The sequence below is a fragment of the Merops nubicus genome, unplaced genomic scaffold (genome assembly GCF_000691845.1).
Source record: "Merops nubicus isolate BGI_N331 unplaced genomic scaffold, ASM69184v1 scaffold29443, whole genome shotgun sequence".
NCBI lineage: Eukaryota > Metazoa > Chordata > Aves > Coraciiformes > Meropidae > Merops > Merops nubicus.
The window spans coordinates 1-22,763 of record NW_008601605.1 but is presented as its reverse complement, the minus strand read 5'-3'; the positions used below and the strand labels follow the sequence as shown (position 1 = coordinate 22,763).

At 41.0% G+C, this 22,763-nt stretch overlaps 2 protein-coding genes across 2 annotated transcripts in view; one reads left to right on the top strand and one right to left on the bottom strand.

Moving 5' to 3' along the window:
* The window catches only part of PXK (PX domain containing serine/threonine kinase), a 21,787-nt gene extending 7,461 nt beyond the window's left edge, over window positions 1-14,326 (top strand). Inside the window, 14 exon segments of the mRNA XM_008938046.1 lie at window positions 1-50; window positions 213-286; window positions 1,152-1,226; window positions 2,469-2,573; window positions 2,733-2,834; window positions 3,481-3,642; window positions 4,983-5,100; window positions 5,528-5,606; window positions 7,662-7,710; window positions 8,480-8,557; window positions 8,991-9,077; window positions 9,676-9,745; window positions 10,702-10,764; window positions 14,094-14,326. The exon segment at window positions 1-50 is cut by the window's left edge and continues 14 nt beyond it. Coding sequence (XP_008936294.1) covers window positions 1-50; window positions 213-286; window positions 1,152-1,226; window positions 2,469-2,573; window positions 2,733-2,834; window positions 3,481-3,642; window positions 4,983-5,100; window positions 5,528-5,606; window positions 7,662-7,710; window positions 8,480-8,557; window positions 8,991-9,077; window positions 9,676-9,745; window positions 10,702-10,764; window positions 14,094-14,110 — 1,129 coding nt within the window. The 3' untranslated portion in view covers window positions 14,111-14,326.
* A 5,416-nt stretch (window positions 14,327-19,742) lies between these two features.
* PDHB (pyruvate dehydrogenase (lipoamide) beta) lies at window positions 19,743-22,757 on the bottom strand (the record flags this gene model as incomplete). The annotated part of the gene is made up of 6 exons (XM_008938045.1): window positions 19,743-20,137; window positions 20,519-20,660; window positions 20,822-20,913; window positions 21,518-21,628; window positions 22,357-22,642; window positions 22,740-22,757. Coding segments are annotated over 6 exons (795 nt in total), but the record flags the coding sequence as incomplete, so codon positions are not given.
* Between the last annotated feature and the right edge of the window lie 6 nt (window positions 22,758-22,763).

The window sequence follows — 22,763 nt, the reverse complement described above, 5'->3', positions numbered from 1 at the left end:
CTTCCGATCAGAGCCAAAGTGGGAAGTGGTAGAACCGTTAAAAGATATAGGTAAGAGGAGGATGTATGCATGAAAACTGGTCAGATTTTTTCCAGTGATACAAGTTGTCCTAAGATTACAGTACTGTCTTTGGTTACAGACCTTGTCCTGCCTGTAAGCTGTGTGATTTAGTAGTGTTTAATTAAAGCTGCTGCTGACTCTTTTTTTTGTAGGTTGGAGAATACGTAAGAAATATTTCTTAATGAAGATTAAGAATCAACCAAAGGAACGGCTAGTGTTAAGCTGGGTATATATGTTTTCATCTCATACTCAAGTCTTTCTTAATGAACCTGGCTTATTTCATTTATATTGACTGCCATGCGTGAGTGACAGAGAGATAAACTTAAGGGCTCAGGCTTTGAAAGAGCCCTTAGTTGGATGTGTAGTGTGGGAACTTCTTGTATTTCTTTCCTCTGGGGCAAATCTGGTTTGCAAGTTTGTGCCTGGTCATTTGTTCCCCTTCCTGCCCCTCAGGTTTCTTTAGTTGTAATGATTTAGATGTTGACTGGACTATAAAATTGCTCACTGAAAAGAAGAAGATGACCCTTTTTAAAGTGGTAGGTTTTCTTACTCAGATCTTTAGTTGTGCTGACAAACTGATAGGTGAGAGAGGCATGAATTGCTCCTTTAAGGTAGATTTGTATTGACACCAGACAATCTGTTGTTACTAAACACTTGCTTATGCTCCTGTGTTGCTATGTGCTGCCCTCATAATTATATGAGCATAGCTCTCTGTGAGACTTCACTGGCGAGCAGTCTGCAGTAGGAGGGAAGGTGGTTTTGCTGTAGATGAAGAAGGTGCAGGTTTAAGCATTATCAGTTCACAATGTACAAGTTTGGGGTTGGCAGAGTTCATTCAGTAGTAGTAATGCACATCAGATATGAGGGAGAAAGGAGGCAATGATACTCATCTATGGTCTGATGCTTTGCATTGTAAAACCGTGGCCTTGTTCAGCCTCTTCAAGCTTCATTCTCTATGTGTAATTTCCTTTCTTGCTTTTCAAAATGTACCTGCAAGTACCTTTCTTAATTTGTGAGCAGAATGTAGATCACATTTTGTTCATGGAATGCAACATCTATTATGATGCCATTCTTTTCCTATTTATTTCCAGGCTGATCTTGGCCCTGATAAATACTTGTCTGACAAAGACTTACAGTATGCTGTGAAACTTCTTTCTTCCTGTTCTGTGAGTATTACTTGAATACTTTTTAATTGTGCTTGTCAAGGAGTGATCTTGCAAAAGCACATGTAGCCTAGTAGACACAGTTTGTAATTTTAGAGTTGCTTTCATTTAAAGACATGCTTGTGCTTTAATTACATTTCCCACACATGTGGTAACATGCTCTCAGCACAAATAATAATCCTGCAGGATTATTACAGGAGATTCAGAGTTGTGGTTAATTGTATTTTTTTCCTTTTGTGCAGTACTGCAAGATCACAGACTCTTATTTCAGCTCCTCAACACTTTTAGGTTGTTAGGATAGTGCTGTCTGGGAGTAATTGTTAGCCCATGTGCTGGGGATATTCTCAGGCAGCAGTGGATAAGGCAGTGGAATGAGTGTCATTATTTTTTCAGTTCTTTGAACTTGACAGGGCTATCTTAGTAGAGGTACAATGGAGGGTGTACAATTCAAGCTCCTGTGCAATGCTGTGTTATAAATCCAGTAAGTGTCTCTGTCTGACAAAATGGCATATGACTCCAAAAGGAGTTTCTTTTTAAGGATGTTAAGCATATGAGTGACAGGGTGAAAAGGATGATGCTTAAACTGGTAAACCTCTGTGCACTCTTGGAACTCAGCAGATACACAAAGCAGAAGAGGTTGAAATCCTTAGATTCTCAGCCCTCAAACCAGACTGAAACTGATATATTAAAATAAGACATGAACAAGGGGTCTTTTTCTAGCTAGCAATTTCAATTCATGTATGTGTTGCATGTACAATTTATTTCCAACTATGCTGTCTCATCTGGTTTCACAGATTTGCAGAAAGTTGCTATAATAATTTCTGAAGGCATAAAACTGTTATGACAGCTATCAATGCTGAGTTCCCTTCTGTGCCATTGTTGTATAAAGCAGTGAATGATTTTATTAGCTTAGCGTGACTTAAACCTGCAGTACAGCTCCTCATGTATAAGTGGAAGTTGGGCTGGATTCTTCATTTATCTAAGCTGCTGGTCTGTTTTGCTAAGATAGTAGATTTTTTATTTTTTTTTTTTAATTTATGTAAAAATTGAACAATGTCCTTATGAAGTTTTCTTTGCATTTACTCCAGGTTAAGATTGAATAAATTGAACAAATCTCACTGCCAAAATCCACTTTATTACTTTAGCTATACAGTTCAGACAGATCTTTTCTTACTTGTGAATTGAGCAAAAATGAATTACAGAATCTGTTATCTAAAACTTACCTACAATTTCTTCTTTTGGCAGCATCCCTATATTTACAAAATCACTTTTGCCACAGCCAATGAGTCTTCAGCGCTGGTTATTAGACCATTCAGTGAAAAAGGGACACTAAAGGACCTTATTTATAAGGTAATATCTCGTCCATGCCCCCAACATAAATGGTAGAACGTTTGCTGGAATGACCTTAGTCTGCCTTTTATAAAACTGTTTACCATCTATTGCTAAGGAAACTAAGACAGTTACTGGCTTTTCTGTGCATAATACTTAATGTGTGTTTTTCTTTTAAAGGCAAAGCCAAAAGACCCATTCCTGAAAAAGTATTGCAATCCTAAAAAAATTCAAGGTCTTGAACTTCAGCAAATAAAAACATACGGAAGGCAAATATTAGAGGTATATTTTTCTCTATATTTACCAGCTTTTTTTTTTTTTTTTTTAAGCCAATAGGTTTAACTAGAAAAAATATAGACAAACTTTTGTGCACACAAGCTTTATTTCAGCAGCAGATTTCAAAGCTAAATGTAAATTAAGATTAGCTGCTGGGAGATGAATTTAGATATCTGTGTGAGGCCATTTCTGACAAAAAAAAAAAAAAAAATAAAATAAAGGCAGTTGGTGTGTGTGGAGCTTAAGTGGGAGAGATGTATTTTTTCCCTTGTGGGGAAAAAGGGAGAGAAGTAATACAGAGCCTGCAGAACATGTGTCATAAATTCGTTTTTTTTTTTTTTTTTTTTTTTTTTTTTAATTTTTATTCAAAGTATAATATTCAGTAGAATTATGAATTTTAGTTTCCAGTTCTCTTCAGGAGGTATTTTTAAGCCTGCTTTGAGGATCAGCATCAAATGTTTGTTTCGTTAGAAGTGTTACCAGTGAAATGGAAATGAACAGTCAGGCAAAGATGATGTAGTTAGAAGATCAAGTTGAGCAAGCATTCCAAATGGAGGCCTCATTTATTATGTATCTGCTTTAGTATTGGAGCATTTAAGATCTTGAGATCATCAGAGCATCTCCTGACAGGACTGTATTGGATTTTTTTCAGACATTAAAATTCTTGCATGAGAAAGGATTTCCTTACGGCCATCTTCACTCTGCCAATGTGATGTTGGATGGGGACACCTGCAAGTTACTGGATCTAGAAAATTCCTTGTTGGGACTTCCATCATTTTATCGATCATACTTCTCACAGTTTCGGAAAATTAATGTAAGATTCAGACAATTAATTCTGCTGATTCTTATGTATCCCTTTATCCTAAACTGCTGTTTGTAGAGAGCTGAGTAGAATGGGAAGAAAAAAGTCTCTCAATCCTCTTTCTTAAATCTGAGCTTTTATGCATCAAATCCTTTTTCTGCTTCCTCTAAATCACTGTCTGGCTGCACAGAACTTTTGTTGCAGCACGCTGGAATGAGGCTGAGGCCAAAATTAAGCAGGTAGGAGGGGAGTGCATGTGAATGTTTTCATGAGAGCAGTGCTGGCACAAGGTAAACTGCAGTTGTTTTAACATCTCCTTCCACCCTGGTCTTGTATTTCATAGGAATGTGCATATTGTCTACCACGTTTTTTCACTTGTATACCTGTACAATGAGCATAGCTTATTAGTTGATCTTATAGCTGGACATAGTATTCAGCCTTCTCTTTGGTGGATACTGTGAAAAATTATTAGATGCTTGCAGATGTCAAGCTATTAAAAAATGGTTTTATTCGTTTGAAGGGTGTCTTTTAACTGCTGCCTTGCAAAGCAAAATATTATCTTCCTACAAAAATATAAAACCAAATTTGCCTTGTTGCAGTGATAGTCTTTTAGCCAGCAGCTTGCCCTGCCTTTTAAGTAGCCATTGTAATAAATTCCGTACAGCATCATGAGACAGCTACTTGCTGACCTTGCTAAACAAGTTCTACAGTGTTGTCAATGAAACAATCAAAAGTTCATGGTTAGTCCAAGGCTGCTAGTACCCAGCCTTTTCCAGTAAGGAGCCATTTCTGCTTAAACATGATTCAAAGATCTTGGAAATATGCTGTCTGGGAGCTTAGCACGTGTGCACAGCTTGTACAGACCTATGGAGGAGTGAAAGAGACCCTCCTAGGTTTGTTTGGTATGCATTTTTACTGTCTTTTTTTTTCTACCTCCCTGTAAAGTGACTGTAAAGTGGTCATATTATGAATCTCATTCTTTGCTATTTGCCTTAGCTAGGAAAATATGGTTGGTGGTGATTTATATCAATGTATGGCTCTCTAAACTGCTGTAGATGGAAAGATTTTACTACTTTACATGTTTTTACAGAACATACTGCCATCCTCTTTGTATCATCATGTACAGAAAGACAGCAGTAGCTTCTTTAGCTTGAGGCAAGAGAATTTTTTCTGAGCTAAAGTTATGCAGGGAAATGGTTGTGGTTAGGAATTGTCTTAATGGTTCCTCTTTTCTATCTTCAAATGCAAGACCACTCTTTTTCTTTAATGGCCTGTCACACATTTTCACATCAGTTGTCGAGAACTGATTAGTTCTAGCAAGCTGCATTTTCATTTTTTGTGTTCCTCCACAGACTTTAGAAAGTGTTGATGTATATTGCTTTGGACACTTACTGTATGAAATGACATATGGAAGACCCCCAGATACAGTTCCAGTAGACAGCTTCCCCCCTGCACCGTCGGTGTTTGTTGGTTAGTATACAATCCAGAAAATGTCTGCTCCCTGGCTACTCCTACCTTTTACCTAAGCTGAAGTGCTGTGTTATTTGCAGCCTGTGACTGGAAAGAATTAGTTAGGAATTTAAAAAAATAGAAAATGTGTTCTTCCTGAAGTATATGTAACATATAAATAAAACTTTTATTCTTTTTAAACTGAACGATAAAGCAGTGTGTAATCAGTACACAGATGTTTGGATTCCCCCACTTTGTGTCTAACATTCTTAAAAAGTTTGCATGTGTAAAAGTAACATTATAATAAAAACCACATGCCACACAGCTTCAGCACTGTTTAGTTGAAGCAATACTTAGGGGAACATCACACAGCAATGCCAGAAGTTCATTCTAAATCATTTGCTATCCTGCTGTGCAAAAATGTTTTCATTCTTATTTTCTGTGGTAGTGTCTGTGTTGGAATCCATTCTGACCTGTGAAGCTATGAAGAATGGGATGCCAACTGCTGCACGGCTCTTACAGATGCCGTAAGTCTTGTCTTACTGGTTTTATACTCGTAGCTATGTTTTTAATTATGTTAGGAGGAAGAATCTTCTTGCTCTTGTTCCCCTTTAAAAAGGTTTGCCCATTGTTCTGAGGGGTGTATAATGGATCCCAAATGAAGCTTTAAAATTGATAGGGTTTATAGAACCCATCCCTTGTTAAATGAGCACCTATCATACTCACATTTCTTTGTCTCTTGGTGTGTTATGAATGCATTTTATTTAGCATGGCACTGTGGTTTAAACTGATCCAGCTATTAAAGCAGTGCAAGCATGACTAAGATCATATGCAGGTTGTTTTAAAGCCTTTACAATAAGAAGTCTCTTTGCATGTCCTCTTCAGACCTACTTCAGTAGATTTTGCCATTGGTTTACTTACAAGCAGCTAAATAGATCTCTTGCTTTGCTCAGCAGTGACATTTAGACTAGGTCTGGGCATGAAATGGTGTGTAGAAGTTCTGGCTGGTTTCTTGCAGGGCTGGTTTAGCAATTCTCCAAAGCATAGACAGAATAAATTTCCTTACAGGCTGTCCTCCTGGTGATGCAGTGAGGTGGTAAGGGCAGGTATGGGGCAAGACTGGGATGCAGAAAGGGAGCAGTGTCAGTGCATGACTGAGGTGGAGATCATCATACCTGTCTGCAGTGCCACCCTGCCTGCAATTAGGAGTCAATATCACCAGGGAAATTGCTGTCGCTGTGCTGCAACATGTCACCAGTGTGCTGAGCGTAGAGCTACAGTTCCTGGTGGGAGGCTCTTTTATGTTTTTATTCTTAATATGGGGTTCCAGAGTCCCAAACTTAGAAATTACAGATTGCCCATCCTTAAATGTGGTCTGATCTCGCAGCGTAAAGCCTGCAATACATTTAGAGCATGCTCCAAGATTCCTGCTTGGGAAGAGCCACTGCAGGCTTGTCTCAGCCTTCAGTTCCTTCTACTCCTCCCTTCTTCAAGGAGGTGGGAGGTAGTGAGAAGAATGTAAGCAGGGGAGAAATACTATAAGAAAACTCTGTGAATAGAGGAATATACGGGTCTTAAAAAGGTGTTGAACAAACAATCCTTGCCCAGCTGTGTCTGATATATAGGATAGTATGATACACTCTGTGATATTTTACTGCATTCTCCTCATACCAGTACTCATCACAAAAGTGTCTATGTAGACATGCAATGCAATTAATGTAATTTAAAGCAATTAATGTAATTTAAATAGTTATTAAGCTTTATTATTTATTTTAGCCATATAAGCTATAATGAGCTTGCTTGACTTGGCAAGGTCAGAAAAAATGCCTTGTAAACAAGGGTGAACTTTCTTGGGTTTTCTAAAAAGTCTTTTAACATTGCTTTATTTCTGAATTTTTCATGGAATACTATTCTTATAAACTTGATTCTAGACTTGAATTTGTTTTATCTAGTATAGGCCTATGACAGCTTTCCATGGGGAATTTTACACTGTCAATAAAAGATCTCTGGTATATTTATCTCAGAGCCAGGGCTGAGATCTCTTTCTGGGACAGTTTTCTAGTATATTCTCCAGAGCAAAATATCTTGAAATGGACTAACCAGTTTATTTTCAGACTACCATTGCCCTCTAGTGTCTGTTTTGTATGGAAAAGGATTAATCATTTCTGCTGTTGCTGCTAATACCATACAAGGGAGAGCAAAAATATTAGAATACTTGCTTTAGTTGCCTTTGCCAGAGTACAGACAAGAATGCAGACCTTTCCAAATGGTTATATTCACTCATTGATCTTTCACATGGTTCTTGTTAATGCTAAAACAATAGTTGTGCTCTCTTCCTGAAAACAGCAACGATTTTGTCTAGGCAAAATTTTAAATGAAGTCCCTGGTAATGTTTTGTCATTAAAGAATCCATATCATTTTCCTTAAAAGGCATTCTTTTCTGGGGGAACCCTTCTCTACCTTTAGTAATTGTAGATGTTCTGTCAGCTTCCAAATATTTCAGTCTTGCTCACTCTGCCACTGGCTGCATTCTGAGGGCTGGATGCTGCTAATCTCTCATTTTCTTTTTCATCCACTCACAGATTATTCAGTGACGTCCTGCTAACAAACTCTGAGAAACCACAGTTTAAGGTAGAGTTGAACAGTGATTTGCTGATGTTTGTGGAAGTGTTGGGTTTTGGGTAGCTATCCATTAATTGACAGATAGGGTAGAGGAGAGCTGAGTGTATTTGTTTTTACAGCAGTTGCCATCAGTATTCGTATTCCTTTGTTGACTTGTACCTAAGAGTGTTATGTCACTGATCAGAAGGGTGCCACAAGTGACTCATGGGTGTTTAAGGCCGTTCCTGTCCTGGAGCTCATTTGCATGACTGACGATGGAGCTCTATCTGAGAGGCTGCTAAGTACTGTGGGTCCCCTGCAGTGAGAAGAAACAAATTGCTAAAACCTGTAGAAACTGATTTTGCTAGGTGAGACCATCAGTACGTTGTTGCCAGCTCCATCACTGCAGAGCTGGGACTTCTGGGAAGCCACATCTGCTCCCATGGGGGACCTGCCCCAGAGCACTTGTGGAGAGCATGTGCCCTGTGTCTTGTGTTGTCAGCCTCATGGCAGTTTGGGGATGTGACTGGAGTATCAAAGAGCAGTCCCTGTCATTAGAGTATCTCTTCTTCGGGATTTTGGTGCACCAAGTTTGGCAGTTTTTTGTCCCTGCTGTTAGATGTGTAGCTGGGTTTGGAGGGGAAAATGTGCATCTAGAGTCTTCTCCTTCACTAAGGGCATCGTGTCAGAACTTGAGGCTTTAGGTGAGCAACATGATCAGATGAATGGTGAGTTTTGAGCAGTGAAGTTGTGCTTTATCCCATATTGTGCTATGATTTTTTTCTCTATTCTGTATTAGATTCCCACTAAGCTAAAAGAGGCATTGAAAACCTCCAAGGAATGCATAGAAAAGCGATTAACAGAAGAACAGAAATTGGTAATATCTGCATTTCTTTACTATATTTCCTACAGACATGCTAGTTCCTCTTACCACTTTTAAATGGGAAAACTGAGTTTTTACTCAAAAGCGATTTTGAGTAACAAAGGCTTTCTTCAGCAGTTCTGTTTTCCCAAAAATGCAGTATGAGGAGTTGTAGAACAGCTGTTCACTGGATGGCATTTCAGTGTTTTAAGTGACGCTGCATCACAGGCAGTGGCTCCTAAGTTGAAGGGTCATTTTAACTGCAGTATGAGGCTCCATCCTTTACAAGCAATGGTAAAGATAAAAAATAAAATTAAAAAAAAAAAAAAGAAAAATAAACATGCAAAATGACTTAAGTGTTTTTTCTTGTACCTGAAACACAGATTTTGTCTGTGAACGTTTAAGATCTTAACAGAGTCTTTTTCTGGTTTTCCCTTCATTTTTGAAGATCCACCAGCACAGAAGGCTGACAAGAGCTCAGTCTCATCATGGCTCTGAAGAAGAAAAAAAGAAAAGGAAGATCTTAGCCCGAAAAGTAAGGAATCTTTAACTGGTTTGTTCACACAGAAGATGTGTGGTTTTTTTGAATGTTTAGCATGCACAGCCACAGGTGCACTGCTCTATTCTGTTCAGTGTTTTTCTGTACTACGTCCTTGTTTTCAATTCTGTAGCTAAGTAATAAACTTCTTAAGTTTGAAGTTGCAGTAGTAGCTAACTTGCATATTGGTTTAACCTGTTTGGGGTTGCTGCATGAAAATAATCTTGGTTAATGTGTCATACACAGGTGACAACCTGTGCTGCTTCCTGCTGAGGGTATTCGAGCCTTTTTTAGTCTGCTCCTGCAACACACTGTTCTGTGTTTCTCTTCTTTTTTTGGTGGGTCAGTTTTCTGCCTTTCCATTGTGGTTAGAGTTGCCCCTGTTGCTTGCCTGGAGATATCTGAGCACAGAACAGCCTTGCTCCTGTTGTCATCATAGCAGCACATCTTGGGTGTGGGGAAGAGGGATGCTGGGCATTGATAAGCCTTGTGTGATACAGTGGATGGATGTAACAAACCTGTGTGTCTGTTTAATCACTTTTCAAGATAAGGATTGTTCATTCCCATCTTCTGTTTCTTCTGTTCCATTTTAAAGAAGTCAAAACGCTCTGCCTATGAAAGTGGGGAAGAACATTCAGCAAAGTACAGCAACTCAAATAACTCAGGTAACTACAGAGAGAAAAGCTTGCTTCTACACTGCTCTGTCAGAGGTTTTGTTGCTGTCATTTTCTGGCTTAAAAGATTGAGGGTCACCACCACTTTACACATTGGGCTACCAAAGCCTGACACCGCTGGTTTGTGTACTTAGTAACAGATAAAATGAAGGCTTAAAAATATTGGCAATATTAGATTTTCAGCTGCCTAATTTAAAGCAAAGTATCCTCTCTTCTGTGGCCCATTCCTAAAAATAAATAAATAAATAACTCTCTCTTCATTCTGTTTGATATTTGAGTGGAATAATAATGATGTCTGTTATTTGGGCCATTTGGTAATGCAGCCTTCAGGAAGAAGCTCTGTGGTGATTTGTGGTCTGTAGTAAGGTGTTAAGATGAATGAAGAAAATTATCTGTTTAAGTGCTGCTTCAGTGCCAAATTCTAAAACAATAGAGCCTTTGATAGGTTTTTAAAGGAAAAGTTGTTATTACTGCACAGTTTAACAGAGTTGACTGACTTGGCTAAAATATGTCCAAAAGCAACCTATTGTAGACTAGTCAGATATTGGAGTAACTTGTGGAGTATAGCACCTGACTGAAAATCATCTCTTAGAAGGAGAAATGGGGTGCCATCCATGCAGTGGCACAACTCTTAAGGAGAACAGAATTTGGACGCTGAAATCCAACAGCCTAAGCAACAGGAAAGAAGTGTTTCCCATTGAGGAATACTGTTGAGTGCACTTCTTATGTGTTTGGACCACCTCTGATACTGTGTACTGTAAAGCCTGTCTGTTCAGATCGAGTCTGAGTGACACTGTTCCTGTGAATGGGAATCCTACCAAGATTCCAGTGGAAGCAGGAGTGGATGGTTGGTCAATAAAGTTGGCCTGTTTCCCGCAGTCTGTCTTGTCTGACTGGCTTGCATGTTAATGTCACAGCTTTAGTTACTAGACTGTTGTTTTATTTAGCAGGCTCTGGGGCGAGTTCCCCATTAACATCTCCATCATCACCCACTCCGCCCTCTACAGCAGGTAAGTTCACAAATCATTAGTTCATTAGTTTGTCTTTTTTTTTTTTTTTTTAAACCTGCCTCCTCCCCCCAAAACTCCAGCCCCTCAGCCGTGGATGTTATTCCCAAGGTTTTCAAGGATGGAACACAGAGATGACATTTATCATCTGTCAGCCTGAGCATGTAGCCTCTTTTGAGGACCATAGAGAACATTTTAATATGGTTCTTTTTAATTTAAGAACCTTTCTTGAGGTATACATAATAATGATTTACCCATAGAGTTCAAGTGCGTGCTTCAAAGCCTCTCTTACTCCAGTCCTACCAACATTGTTACTTTCAAGGCCCCATGTTGCCGTATGCATTTGTTATGATGGTAATGGTCTGTTGACTCTGAAATACTGTTTGTTGAGCCCTTGTTGTTTCCGTGTATTGTCTCTTTACACCTGTACTACTGTGATGTAGTTTCAGGAATTTTGGGTGTGACAAATTCATTGACTTAGGCTGCATACCTCTCCCCAGTTCTGCTACAGCCTGTTGATAACACCAGTAGAACTGGTAGAAACAAGGCAGAGACTGATTTGTGTTAAAAATAATATCTTTATTATTTTTGGCCAGTTCTGTTTTCCATTTTGCTGGGTAGCTGTGCAGACAGTTTTCATGATGTTTAAGACAGGTGGTGGGAAGTGGTGAAGAATCTGCTTGAGTGGGCAACAGAAATGCTCATGAAATTTGATTACAAATCTGAATATTGGGTAATAGTAGATGCGCTTCAGCCTGAAAGATTAGGAGGGGAGCATTGGCAAACACTAACAGGAGAAAGTGTTAATGGAATGCATTTCTAGAGGGGAAACAGTCCATAGCATTGCCAAATGTTATGGTGACTCATGCCATGGGATTTCTAGTCCTGAGAACTTCCTACACAGCACACCTCGTTAACTAAAGCGGTGCAATCAAATTGTCTTTGCTGTGGATGGTCTCTCAAAGGACAATGCAGTCTGTGTGATGTAATTCAAATCAGTCATGCTGAAATTCAGATTAGTCATTTCTCCTTCAAGCTGAAGGTATGGTCAAGCATATATTTTTATGAACTAACTTCTCTAAGTTAACTAAGTTAATCTAAACAAAGTAATTACTGCTGCTGTGTTGCACGATACCAGTGCTGCTCTCTGGATGTACTGACTTGTAGCTGGAGGGTTTATTTCAAATTCTGTATGTGTTAATAAGGAAGTAGCTGAAAATTGCAAAAGAAAATCTTAGGTTTCCAAAATGCACAGATGTTTAGAAAACTTTTTTTTTTTCCTGCAATAAAACTACCTTTTACTTACGTTTTAACTTGAACCTGTTGGAACTTGGCTGAAGGCTCTTTCAAGTTCTGAGCACTTGATGCAGGCATCCCCACATAAACGTGTGTGGACATGGTTCAAATGGCTAAAAATGGCTCAAGTTTGGGCTCAGAACTTGGCTGTGTTGTTCAAGCCACATTGTCATAGTGCATCAGTCACCTGGCTTCCAGCGTGCTCCTGACAACTTGTGGCGATCAGCCCGTTTGACACGGTGCATGTGCCCTACCTGCATTCACACGGGGAAGTGCATTAGTGTGCCCATGCCTTTCCACCCCTTCAAAAGGATCAAAGCCAAGTGTCACCATTTCACAGATGTTTCTGTGAGTAGAATTCACAGAAAAGACCTCAGGTACTAGTTCTAAGAGAAAGCTGGCCTTTTTTTTTTTTTTCCACCAGCCATGCTGTAGTTTTAGCTATTCTAAGCAAGTTAGTCTATTACTGACTCAAAAGACTCATTGGTCCCATGGTAGGACTTTGTGACAGGTGATGCATCCATAGCTTGTATCTCTTTCTTCCAATTTCCTTGTAATTACTAAGGATATTTACCTCTAAACCAAAATTGCTTGTGCGTATCAACGTGGTGAGATGACTCTCAAAAGGGGAATGAGGCTTTCAGTCTGTCTTTCTGGTTGTGTTAGAATTGTGGCATCTCAAAGCATCTTACTGATATGATGCCATGCCAAAATGAAGGCTAACATGGATGGACAGGTGTGCCCAACAGAAGCTCTTGCCCCTGTCCCGCCTTGTAACCAACCAAATCAATGTAGTGTGTGGAGATGTGCAGAGCCAGCGACACCAGCTGCAGGGGAATGGGCTCCAGGCTGATGTGCCCTGGGGAAGGAATCTCATTCAGAGGTTTTCTCACAGGTTGAGAGGTGCTTTGTGAACAAAAGACTCAGCTTGCAGCGGTGCTCGGTGAAGTCAATGCAAAACACAGTAAGAGATGAAGCAGTGGCTGGCTTCGGCTGCCTTCCTGAGGGCAGCTGCAGCTGTAGGACTGACCTGCTCTGAGAGGAAAGGTGTCTGCTGCAGATGTAGGTTCTCATGGGATTGTCTCATCGACTAGAATGTTCTGAGCTGGTTTTGTTGCAGATATATGGATAAATAATGTCTTTTGAAATCCACTGTTTAGACTGTGGCAAGTGATTCTAATGTAACTTCCCATGTTTTTGACTTTCTCCCTTGAATGATTGATTTTTTTTTTTTTTTTTTTCCACTTGCACAATTCTTTACTTCCTTGAAAATCAGTTATTTTATTTTGCTGCAATGAGCTGTGGCTGGGATCAGAAGGGATGCAGACCACAGTGGTATGGGGTGCTTAGAATGTCACTGCACCTTCTCTGAATACGAGAAGCCCATAAAATACCTGCGAACTCTTTCACAATAGAGGGAAGTTTGGAAGATGCCGTTTTTGCTTCCCTGCAGGAATAAAGTGAAAGAGTTGTACTTAACTTTAGCTGTCTTTTCTGTGCCAGTTGTTCTGAATCCTTCCGTACGACATATGTTTCATAGACACCCATGTGGTGCATCTTTTCTGCCCTTCACCTTTCTGTAAGACAATTTGAATGCTTTAGTAAGTGCTCTCCTTGAGTGTCTCCAACCTGTGCAGTACAAGTGTTAATACAACAGGAAGAGTTCCTTGAACTGAACGGATTTTGTTTTCTATGGCTAATCCTTCTGCAGATCTCTTGCTAAATCTCTCTAAATACACTTTAATCCTGTAAAGCTTGAATTATGGCATGTGCAACTGAAAGCATGTGTGTTGTATTTGTTCATCAAGTATAATAATGCTTTTAGCATAGAAAGTTGTGGTTTGTTATGCAGAATTGATCAATATATGTTGTATATGTAATATAAAATGGTCAATCTGCTATCCTTTTTGTCTGTGAATAAGAATGTATTGATTTTTATACTAACTTTTCAGCTAATGGTATCTGTTTTTCTTACTTTGACACGAGAACCAGATGATTAACTTGTGTCCTCTCTCTTTCTCTGCTGTCTTCAATAGAGCATGCATCATTTTGAACGTGAATTTTCAGAAAAGTAAGCTAATGCTGATTTATCTCTTTAAAGATGCTCTGTTTCTGTACGGGAGAGTTGAATGCAAATCTTGAACTTCCTTAGTATTGGGAGGGAATAGAAGAAAAAGATCTGAACATCCTTATGGATTATTTTAATGAAATACAGCATCTTTAAAAACTCTATCACTAAAATGATTTTCTTTGTTTGCACCCCTTTCTCAGCCAAGTTTTTAATGCTGTTTGCACAATTGCTGTCACTTTAAATTCATAATTAAGTTTTTGTTTCAATTCAGGCATCAAGTTTACAGCATCTGATTTACTTCCTATTCCTTTTAACACACTCTTTTAACAAAAATGTCCCTGTAAAAAACCCTTGGTAAGTTCTTGTTTGAATGTTTTATTCTTACAACTGCATGAATGAGTAAAGTGTGTGTTCTTCCAACATATGTATTGGAAAGGCCTAGTGATACCTGAGCACTTGTCTCAAATATTTTCCTGTATTTACTAGAAAAATCATTTTACTGTTGTGCTGAACAATTAAATCTGTAGATGTAACTGCATCAGAGTACAGCAGGGTGAACTAAGACATCTTTTTCACTGCTCATGTCAAGAAGGGAAGGACAGTTTGGTTTTGATAGACTAACTCGAATGGATTTTAAGATTCTCAGAATCGTGCTCTTAATGGGTTCAACATGTAATGCTCATAGCTAGTCAGACACCATTCTAAAACCTGTGTGTATTTATGTTTTAAGGCAGAGCTCAGGTGTAAGGCTATCATTATCTGTAATCAGTCTCCCAACAGTTTAATTGTATGATGTTGTCAGCAACTCAGTTTCAATAGCAGTGAGTCGTGAGGAATTTAACTATTTTCCAGGAAGGAAGGTGGCCTCTCCCCCTCATTCCCTGTCTTTTCTATTCCCATTGTAAACCAACTAGACCCAAATACAAATACGACAGGTGGAATCTTGGCCTAATGATACTTTGTGATCCAAGCACTTTGTGGCTTTTTAGCCCTCCTCTCTGTCAATTGTGTACATATTTCACTGCATACATTGCTGTTGCATTTACATTCCATACAGAGTCCTGGCTGCTCTTTTCATGGCTGTTCCATGCTGCATCTTGTAAAACTACTTGCACAGCCTCTTCAACCTCAGCTTGCAGTTCTACCCATAAGTCTTGTCTGTCTTCTCTGGAATTGTTGCATCTCTTTCAAGCCGTTTAATTTATGATTAGCTGGTCTTGGCTCTTTTCCAGGAGTTCATCTGATCAATTTGATTATAGTGTTGGTATGCCAGTTCTTCTGACCACTTCAACCACAAAAGTGGTTACTTGAACTGTTCCTGGTCTTGTCCTTCTTTTGGCAAAGTGTCAAGTTTTGTTTTGATGGCAGTCTGTACACACATGAGAAACAGGAGGACTCTAATCTAGGGGGTGGTTTCCTAGTATTTCTAATAATAAAATGACTTTCATCTTTGGCTAGTGGGAAAAAAGATTTGATGAGTTTGATGGCCCCAAGGCACCAATATGCAGTTTATTTCAGTTTGTGCTAACGTTGTGTGATGTACTGATTATTTAAGAGAGGAGTTGATCCCCATGCAACAGGAATGTTAAATTCTTTCAGTTGATCTCTGATCTTTCTACTAGATTTCAGTATTTCCTCTGGAAGGGAGGAGAGTGAATATGGGCACAATATGTACTTCCACGTTTTATTGTCACAGATTTTCATGTCAATGACAATTTCTTCTGAAGAGCTGGAAGTGCTACAGTTGCATCATGTATTAATGTACACTGGCAAAATTGGATGCTTTGTGTGAATGCTCCACGTTTTGAGCTTGCTCTCATATGGGAAAAATCTCTGCAAAGACTGGCACAAATAGAAAATGAGAGACCTTCAAATTACCATGTTCATCTAGTAGAACTGCTTTTTGAAATTACAGCTGTTACTTTTTTCCTGTTACTTGTTAGCAAGTGTTAATGAGGAATTGAGAGAGAAGTGGAGTACAGAGAACTTTGCCTGCTTTTTGTTTTCTGTAGCTGAGCTTTATCCCTCATCAAACGCCTCCAGTTGGTGTGGCACAATGTCCTTTAACTGCGTGGTATTTGTTTACTTCACAGCAAGCAGTTCTACTCCAGTAACCATAGCCTCTTGGTTGCACTCCTGTTATTGTTCTTTAGTATTCCAGTTCTTCCACTAATCCGTGTGTTCCTCTGTGTAGATCAGAGCTACTGGAGGCAAGTTAGACTACAAGGTGCCATTTGTCTCTAGTCTTACTATGGAATAACTCATCATCTAGATGATCACAGAACATAAAAGGTTGGAAGGGACTTCAAAAGATCATCTAGTCCAACCCTCTGCCAGAGCAGGACCACCTAGAGCAGGTCATACAGGCACGTGTCCAGGGGGATTTTAAATGTCTCCAGAGGAGACTCCACAACCCTTCTGAGCAGCCTGTTCCAGTACTCTGTAACCCTCACAGTGAAAAAGTTTTCCTTATGGTTCTGTGGAACTTCTTATGTTCCAGCTTGATGATGGAGTTAAAAGTCACCGTTGAATGGTTTTAAGATATTCATCATTATGCCGCTACTTGTTCCAAAATGTATGAGATGAGACAAGACAGGCCCATCATTTCCCAAACAGCTGGTGATGGGCTGCAAGTGCCACTTTCATGTGGATGACTTGTGGAACGGTCAGGGTTCACCTCTGAAGCCCTTTGCTCTTACTCCTGCCTGCATCTTTGATTCTACTTGTGTAGAGAGCAGTGCGGAGCTGCACAAGCTCAGGGTGTTTGGGAGAGATGTTTGGGGCAGGTAAGGCCACCTGCCTGGATCTGAGCTGCCAGGAAGCAGCTCCACACAGGCCCTCACTGCTGGGCTAGCAGCCCGCACACACCACGGCAGGCCCTGGCTTCCCAGGAGTCAGGATGACAAGGCTGAGGCAGGATGGGCAGCATGAGATGGATGTCACCAGGGTAGAAAGCAAGGGCCAGAGTGCAAAGGTGACTGATGGGAACAGGAAAGGCAGGCAAGTGGTGTGAGTGGCAGATGGTTGTGACTCATTCAGCCTGTGAAACAAGCGCTTGTTACAACATGTTTGGAGAAAGTCTGATAGTGCTGTGGAAGTGTAAAATATTTCCAGAAACTCTTCTGCAGTTAGTACTTTAAAAATGGAGTAAAATCTGACCGAGCAGTCATCACCAATACTACAGCGATGTGGTCTTTCGTCGGAGTGTGAAGTTAGCCATGGAAGAACAGGCAGAAAGATTTGCTTCCAGTCTTTGTTCTCATTTATGACCAAAAGAGCTTCCCAGGGGACAAACAAGGGAAGCTGAAGCTGGGAAGTCCTGCTAAGTGACCTCCATGTCCCTCAGTGCAAGGTCACATTCGAGTCATGTTTTGCATGCCCAGGTACTGAGTAGCTTCAGGCTTCATTTCAGGTGTCTCAGATGACACGACTCACCTGCAGATAGAGGGATTTGGACACTTTGGCATTTTTCATCCATTCTGTTCTTCACAATCCACTGGCATTTGAGAAATGGCCTGACTAGTGCAGGACTAACAAAGTCCAGCTAATCTTTGCAGTCCTCTGTGGGAGGACCTCCCTGACATAAAGTACACCTTTTCTCCTCAACTCAACAGGAGCCTCGTCGATACCCCCAGCACCGCCACCGCCGCCCCTGCCACCAGCAGCTCCTCCTCCTCCCAGCACAGAGGTGCCAACGCCGCCGAGCCCGCAGCCCCCGGTCAGCGCGAGCCGCGGAGCCTTGCTCAGCTCTATTCAGAACTTTCAGAAAGGAACTCTGAAGAAAACACAGACGTGCGACCACAGCGCTCCCAGGATCAGCTGAGGCCCCTGGTCGCACCAGGGTCGAGTTCCCCCTCCCTGTCCTGTGCTGCCCAGGGAGCAGACCCTCCTGGCCACGCCTGGCCCACCAGCACATGGTGGCTCATCACGCTCTAGCTCCGTTTGCCCGTTCCAGCTTCCCCTGAGCAGCAGCACTGCCCCCTCTGAACTGCGCTGCCATGCTGCCATACGTCCTCCGTTCTTTACTTGGTTTCAAGAACTTTGTTCTCTTGTTTCAGGGGTACAGCAACGTCTATATAACTGAATAAAAATCTGAAAATAGGAATGACCATGATCACGGTGAATTAATGCTTTTTTTTTTTTCCAAATTACAGGAATGTAGTTTTAGTCTACTCGGTTTTTCAGCTCTCTTCCATGCACATGTAACTCATCTTAATTCTTGCTGTGTTGAATCAGCAAGTTTTGTTTGAAATAATCCAGCTCCCTGCCCCTCAAAGCATACTGCACAGGGGAGGGAACTGGAGAATTAAATCTCATCCCCTCCACTTGCTGGTGGAGTAAAAATGCTGTCTCATTAAACTTGTTCAACTGGACATCCTACCTGAAACTCGTAAGGAAAAGTGTTTTTTTAACTGAGTTAATAGGGCACGGGGATGTTATTGTTGATTTAGTTAAATGCAAAGTTACTTCAAGTTAATTCTACAGATTAAACTTTATTGAAAGATCCTTTTTGATTTAAAACCTTAAACAAATTGCACTTTAAAGGATTATAGATAATCCATTTTATAAATTCAAGTACATCAGTGTTTGTTACTATGCAGAGACTGTCTGTACAAAGTTTCATGTAACCTGTGATACTCAGTTGTTTTTATTAAAATGTTAATGGAATTCCTCCAGCAGCGTGGTGGTGGGTGTATTCAGCTAGGACTGCACCTGCAAGCCAGACCTCCTAAGAACCAGACAGGGCTTCTGGTGAAGGAGAACCCTGACAGGTATTCCTGGCCCTTGGCTGAAACAGGACCCGAGCTCCTCTGTCTGCTCAGAGGTGTCTCTGCTCCAGCAGCACAGTGGGAAGGCTGCCAGCCTGGGCTGCTGACCAGCCAAGCTGCACAGGCCCCTACCCACAGCCCTTGCTCCATACCAGGAGCTGCTGGAGGAAGTGGAGAGGAGCTCTCCCTGCCTGCCAGGAGCAGCCCCTCAGCTGCAGCCTGTATGAGGTGATCTGCTGAAAGGCTGCTGTGACTGGGTCCCAGCTCTTCAAATACCATCTACACAACAACTGCTGCTTCAGACTCGGGCTCGTGTCTGAACAAAGTAACTTATTTTGCACTGTAAGAACTATAGTTTGACCATGCTATGGTTAGCCCATGTGATGAGCTTAACAAAGAACAAACAAAAACATAAAGGCAAAACATCTGGGGAAGGCTTTTTTATATCACTGTATGTGGCAGCTAGTAAAGAAAAATTAGGTAGTTTCCCACCACAGCCTGAAGTGGATCAGGATCTTATTTAAGCTCTTGTGCAGAAGCTTTCCTGCATGAACAGAGTGCTCTTCAAACTAAACTCATCCCGCAGGCTTCCAAAGCTGCTTTGGGCAGACAGTTGCACTTCTCAGTTCACCAGGTAAGCAAAGCATCACCCACTCTGCTTTGAGCCTTTGACCTTCAATAAGCCGTGCAACCACGGGCTCCTAGAGGGCTGTGCAGCTTTCCAGGGCTGGTCTCAGGCCTCCTCCTGCTCACTGCAGTTCTTCACCAGCCACCACTACAGCTGCTGTAACAGCTTGTCTGGGCATTACAAGCCAAACAGAAATGGAGGATTTTTCCCTCGCTCTGAATTTAAAATGGGATGTCTCCACATACAGTAGCACTAACCCACCTGTACTGTTGAACAAAGAAGCATTACCACGTTGCTTATATGAAGTGTAGCTTAGAGGGTAACCCCATATAAATACTCTGGGAGGTTACTATACTTTACCCACTGTACAAAAGTTCATGTAACTATACACCAAAAGTTGTGCGTACAACTTGCCTTAAACGATTAATACGCTGTAAAGCAGGACTTTAAAACGTGTATTTACAACTCAGATGTTCAAAGTTTTCTTCACTGCAAATATTATATCCTTCACTTGAGGTAGGCAGTTATCTTCTAAAATTTTGGCGTAAGGCATAGGAACATCTGCACCGGTGACACGCACAGCGGGGGCGTCCAGGTAGTTAAAGGCAGGTCCTGGAACAAAGACAGCCGTCAGGTTGCCAGGCGCTATGGCCTTCTCTCAATTCAATTTCTGAATCTCAATCTATTTAAACAGTTTTGTTCCTGTAGCTCTTAGTATTCCAGAGGAAGCTGTTCCTGCTTGTTTGTCTCCATACCCTATGGTTTAGTCAAGAAGTTTCCATCCTGCTGCTCACACAGTCAAATCCTGGGATAAGAGTTACTCGCAGTGGAAGATGAGTTGGATCCACCGTGCGAGTATCTCTGGAGCAGGACAGCTAGGCTCAAGCTCCTCAGACACAGCCCCCTAGCTTTGCCTTCATCTGCCTCTATCAAGAACTCATCAGAATTTAGACAAGAGAATGAGATCAACATGATCACTGCAAAACTCAATACCTTCCATGATCCTGGCACAGATTTCAGCTCCTACTCCAAACTGGGGCCAACCTCCTTCCACAGTTACGAGATGGTTTGTCTTCATGACGCTGCCCTCCACGGTTTCGATGTCCATCGGTCGAATGGTTCGCAGATTGATAACCTAGGGGAAAAAAATGCACGTGCTGCTCAGGTATTTACAATTACAAGAAGCCTGTGGTTAACACACTGAAGTTTTGCAGAGCCTGAATGAGAAGACCCTCTGCTTTTTTTTTTTTCCCCCCATCTTCAGGGAAATAGAAAAGCAACAGAGACCGCACCCACCTCACACTCTACACCTTCTTTGGCAAGTACAGCAGCTGCTTCCAAACAGTGTCCCACGGGTCTGGAGTGTGCCACTAATGTAACATGAGTTCCTAGAACACAAACAAGTGTTAAAGAAGAAAACCCTTAAGATTTAAAGTTTTTTTTCTAGACCTCAGGCACCTTTCAAGGTAATGTTAGGATTCTCTTGTGAGTTTAAGTATTTGAAATGTTAAATGCTCTATACTTACACAGCATGGAGTGGTAGCAGGACTATGCTAAGACAGAGACTTTATCCTATAATACAGGGAACTGAAAAAAGATTTAATCTAGCTTTCAGATTATCCTTTTCAAACAGCCATATCATGCAGTGATAAATTATGAACAAGTGGACTGAAATACTGCAGTGATCTCTCTTTGCATTTTTGACAAAAGTTACCTACGAAGGTGAGGAAAACCATTTTTCAGCCATCACCTGCTCCATCTCTATACTACTGAACAAGTCCTTTACAAGGGTACAGTTTTAGATGATATGCAGAGAAGTAGGAGATTTTTTCCTATATGGGCCACGAAACAAAAAAGTTTACTACTGGATAAAATAACATTTTAACATTTGAAACACTGTCCTGTGCCCCAAGCCAACAGTGTTCTGAAGAGCTTGAAAAAAGTCCCTAAGCAGTTCAGTGAATAAGGAAACAAACAGGATTTTCAGCTTACCTTGCTTTTCTACTTTAGCTTTTCCAATGGGAACAATGAAATCCTTTGACTGTGCCTGTTCAGACATTTCAAAGGGAACACCATAGAGTAATTCATTTTCCAGCATCACAACTAGAAGAGAACATACTTGTGTTAACAGGTACATCTGCAGGCAGAGAACTGCACTGGTGATTAAAGGTACTGCAGCACACTAGCTCAAGACACTGAAGCCCATCCAGGCAACAAAGACTTGAGTGTGTGTGCGTGAGCAATAATTAAAAATTTCTTTATAAAAAATCAGTCTATTTCAATGATGAATTATTTAAATTATCTACAGTTAGTCTTAAATGAGATCAGGTATTTAACTTTTGGGACATGATAGTAGAATTGCTAGTTTTAGAAAGGTTATTATGCATGCGTGCTCGTGAAAAATAATGACAAAATTGCTCTGCTTTTAGTTTAAAACGTTCTGAACTTATCACCTGAATTTCATTATCTGTAAAAATGAGTTACGTCACCACTGTATATGCAGGAACTCCTCCTGACACATATTCTTTCTTTTTAACCCCTTTACAATAGATTCATAAATGTTTCTGAGTTTCCGAATTGTTACCAAACTAGCCCTAAAGACACGTAGCTGGCAACAGCACAAAATCACAGTGCTAGCAAGGCAAGTGGCTGTTAGGAAAAGAATAAATACTTCAGTGCCTTTGGGAGTAGCCTAAAGCTGCAGTAAAGCAACCTTCAGTGTTTCAGTGGTGAACCACCTTTTTTTTGCTGTTGTTTCAAATGGAGCAGGAGGGGAAAACATTCTTTTCAGGACGGAGTGCTAGGCGTTGCCGCGACCCGCCTGCGCTCACCCGGATTGTCATCCCGGATGGAGGCTTTCAGCAGGCCTTTGGCATCCTCTGAGCTCCAGGGGCTGACGACTTTGAGGCCGGGGCAGTGGCCGTACCAGGCGGCGAAGCACTGGGAGTGCTGGGCGGCCACGCCGGCCGAGGCGCCGTTGGGGCCGCGGAAGACGATGGGCACGCCGATGGAGCCCGACGACATGTAGCAGGTCTTGGCCGCCGAGTTTATCACCTGGTCGATCGCTTGCATGGAGAAGTTGAACGTCATGAACTCGCACACGGGTCTCAGCCCCGCCTGTCAGCGTATTACAATATACGTTAGTATGCTTTTACACAGAAACAGTTTATTTTGCGTTTTTAAATCAGAAGCAGAGGGATGCAAATTTACCAACCATAGCAGCACCAACAGCGATTCC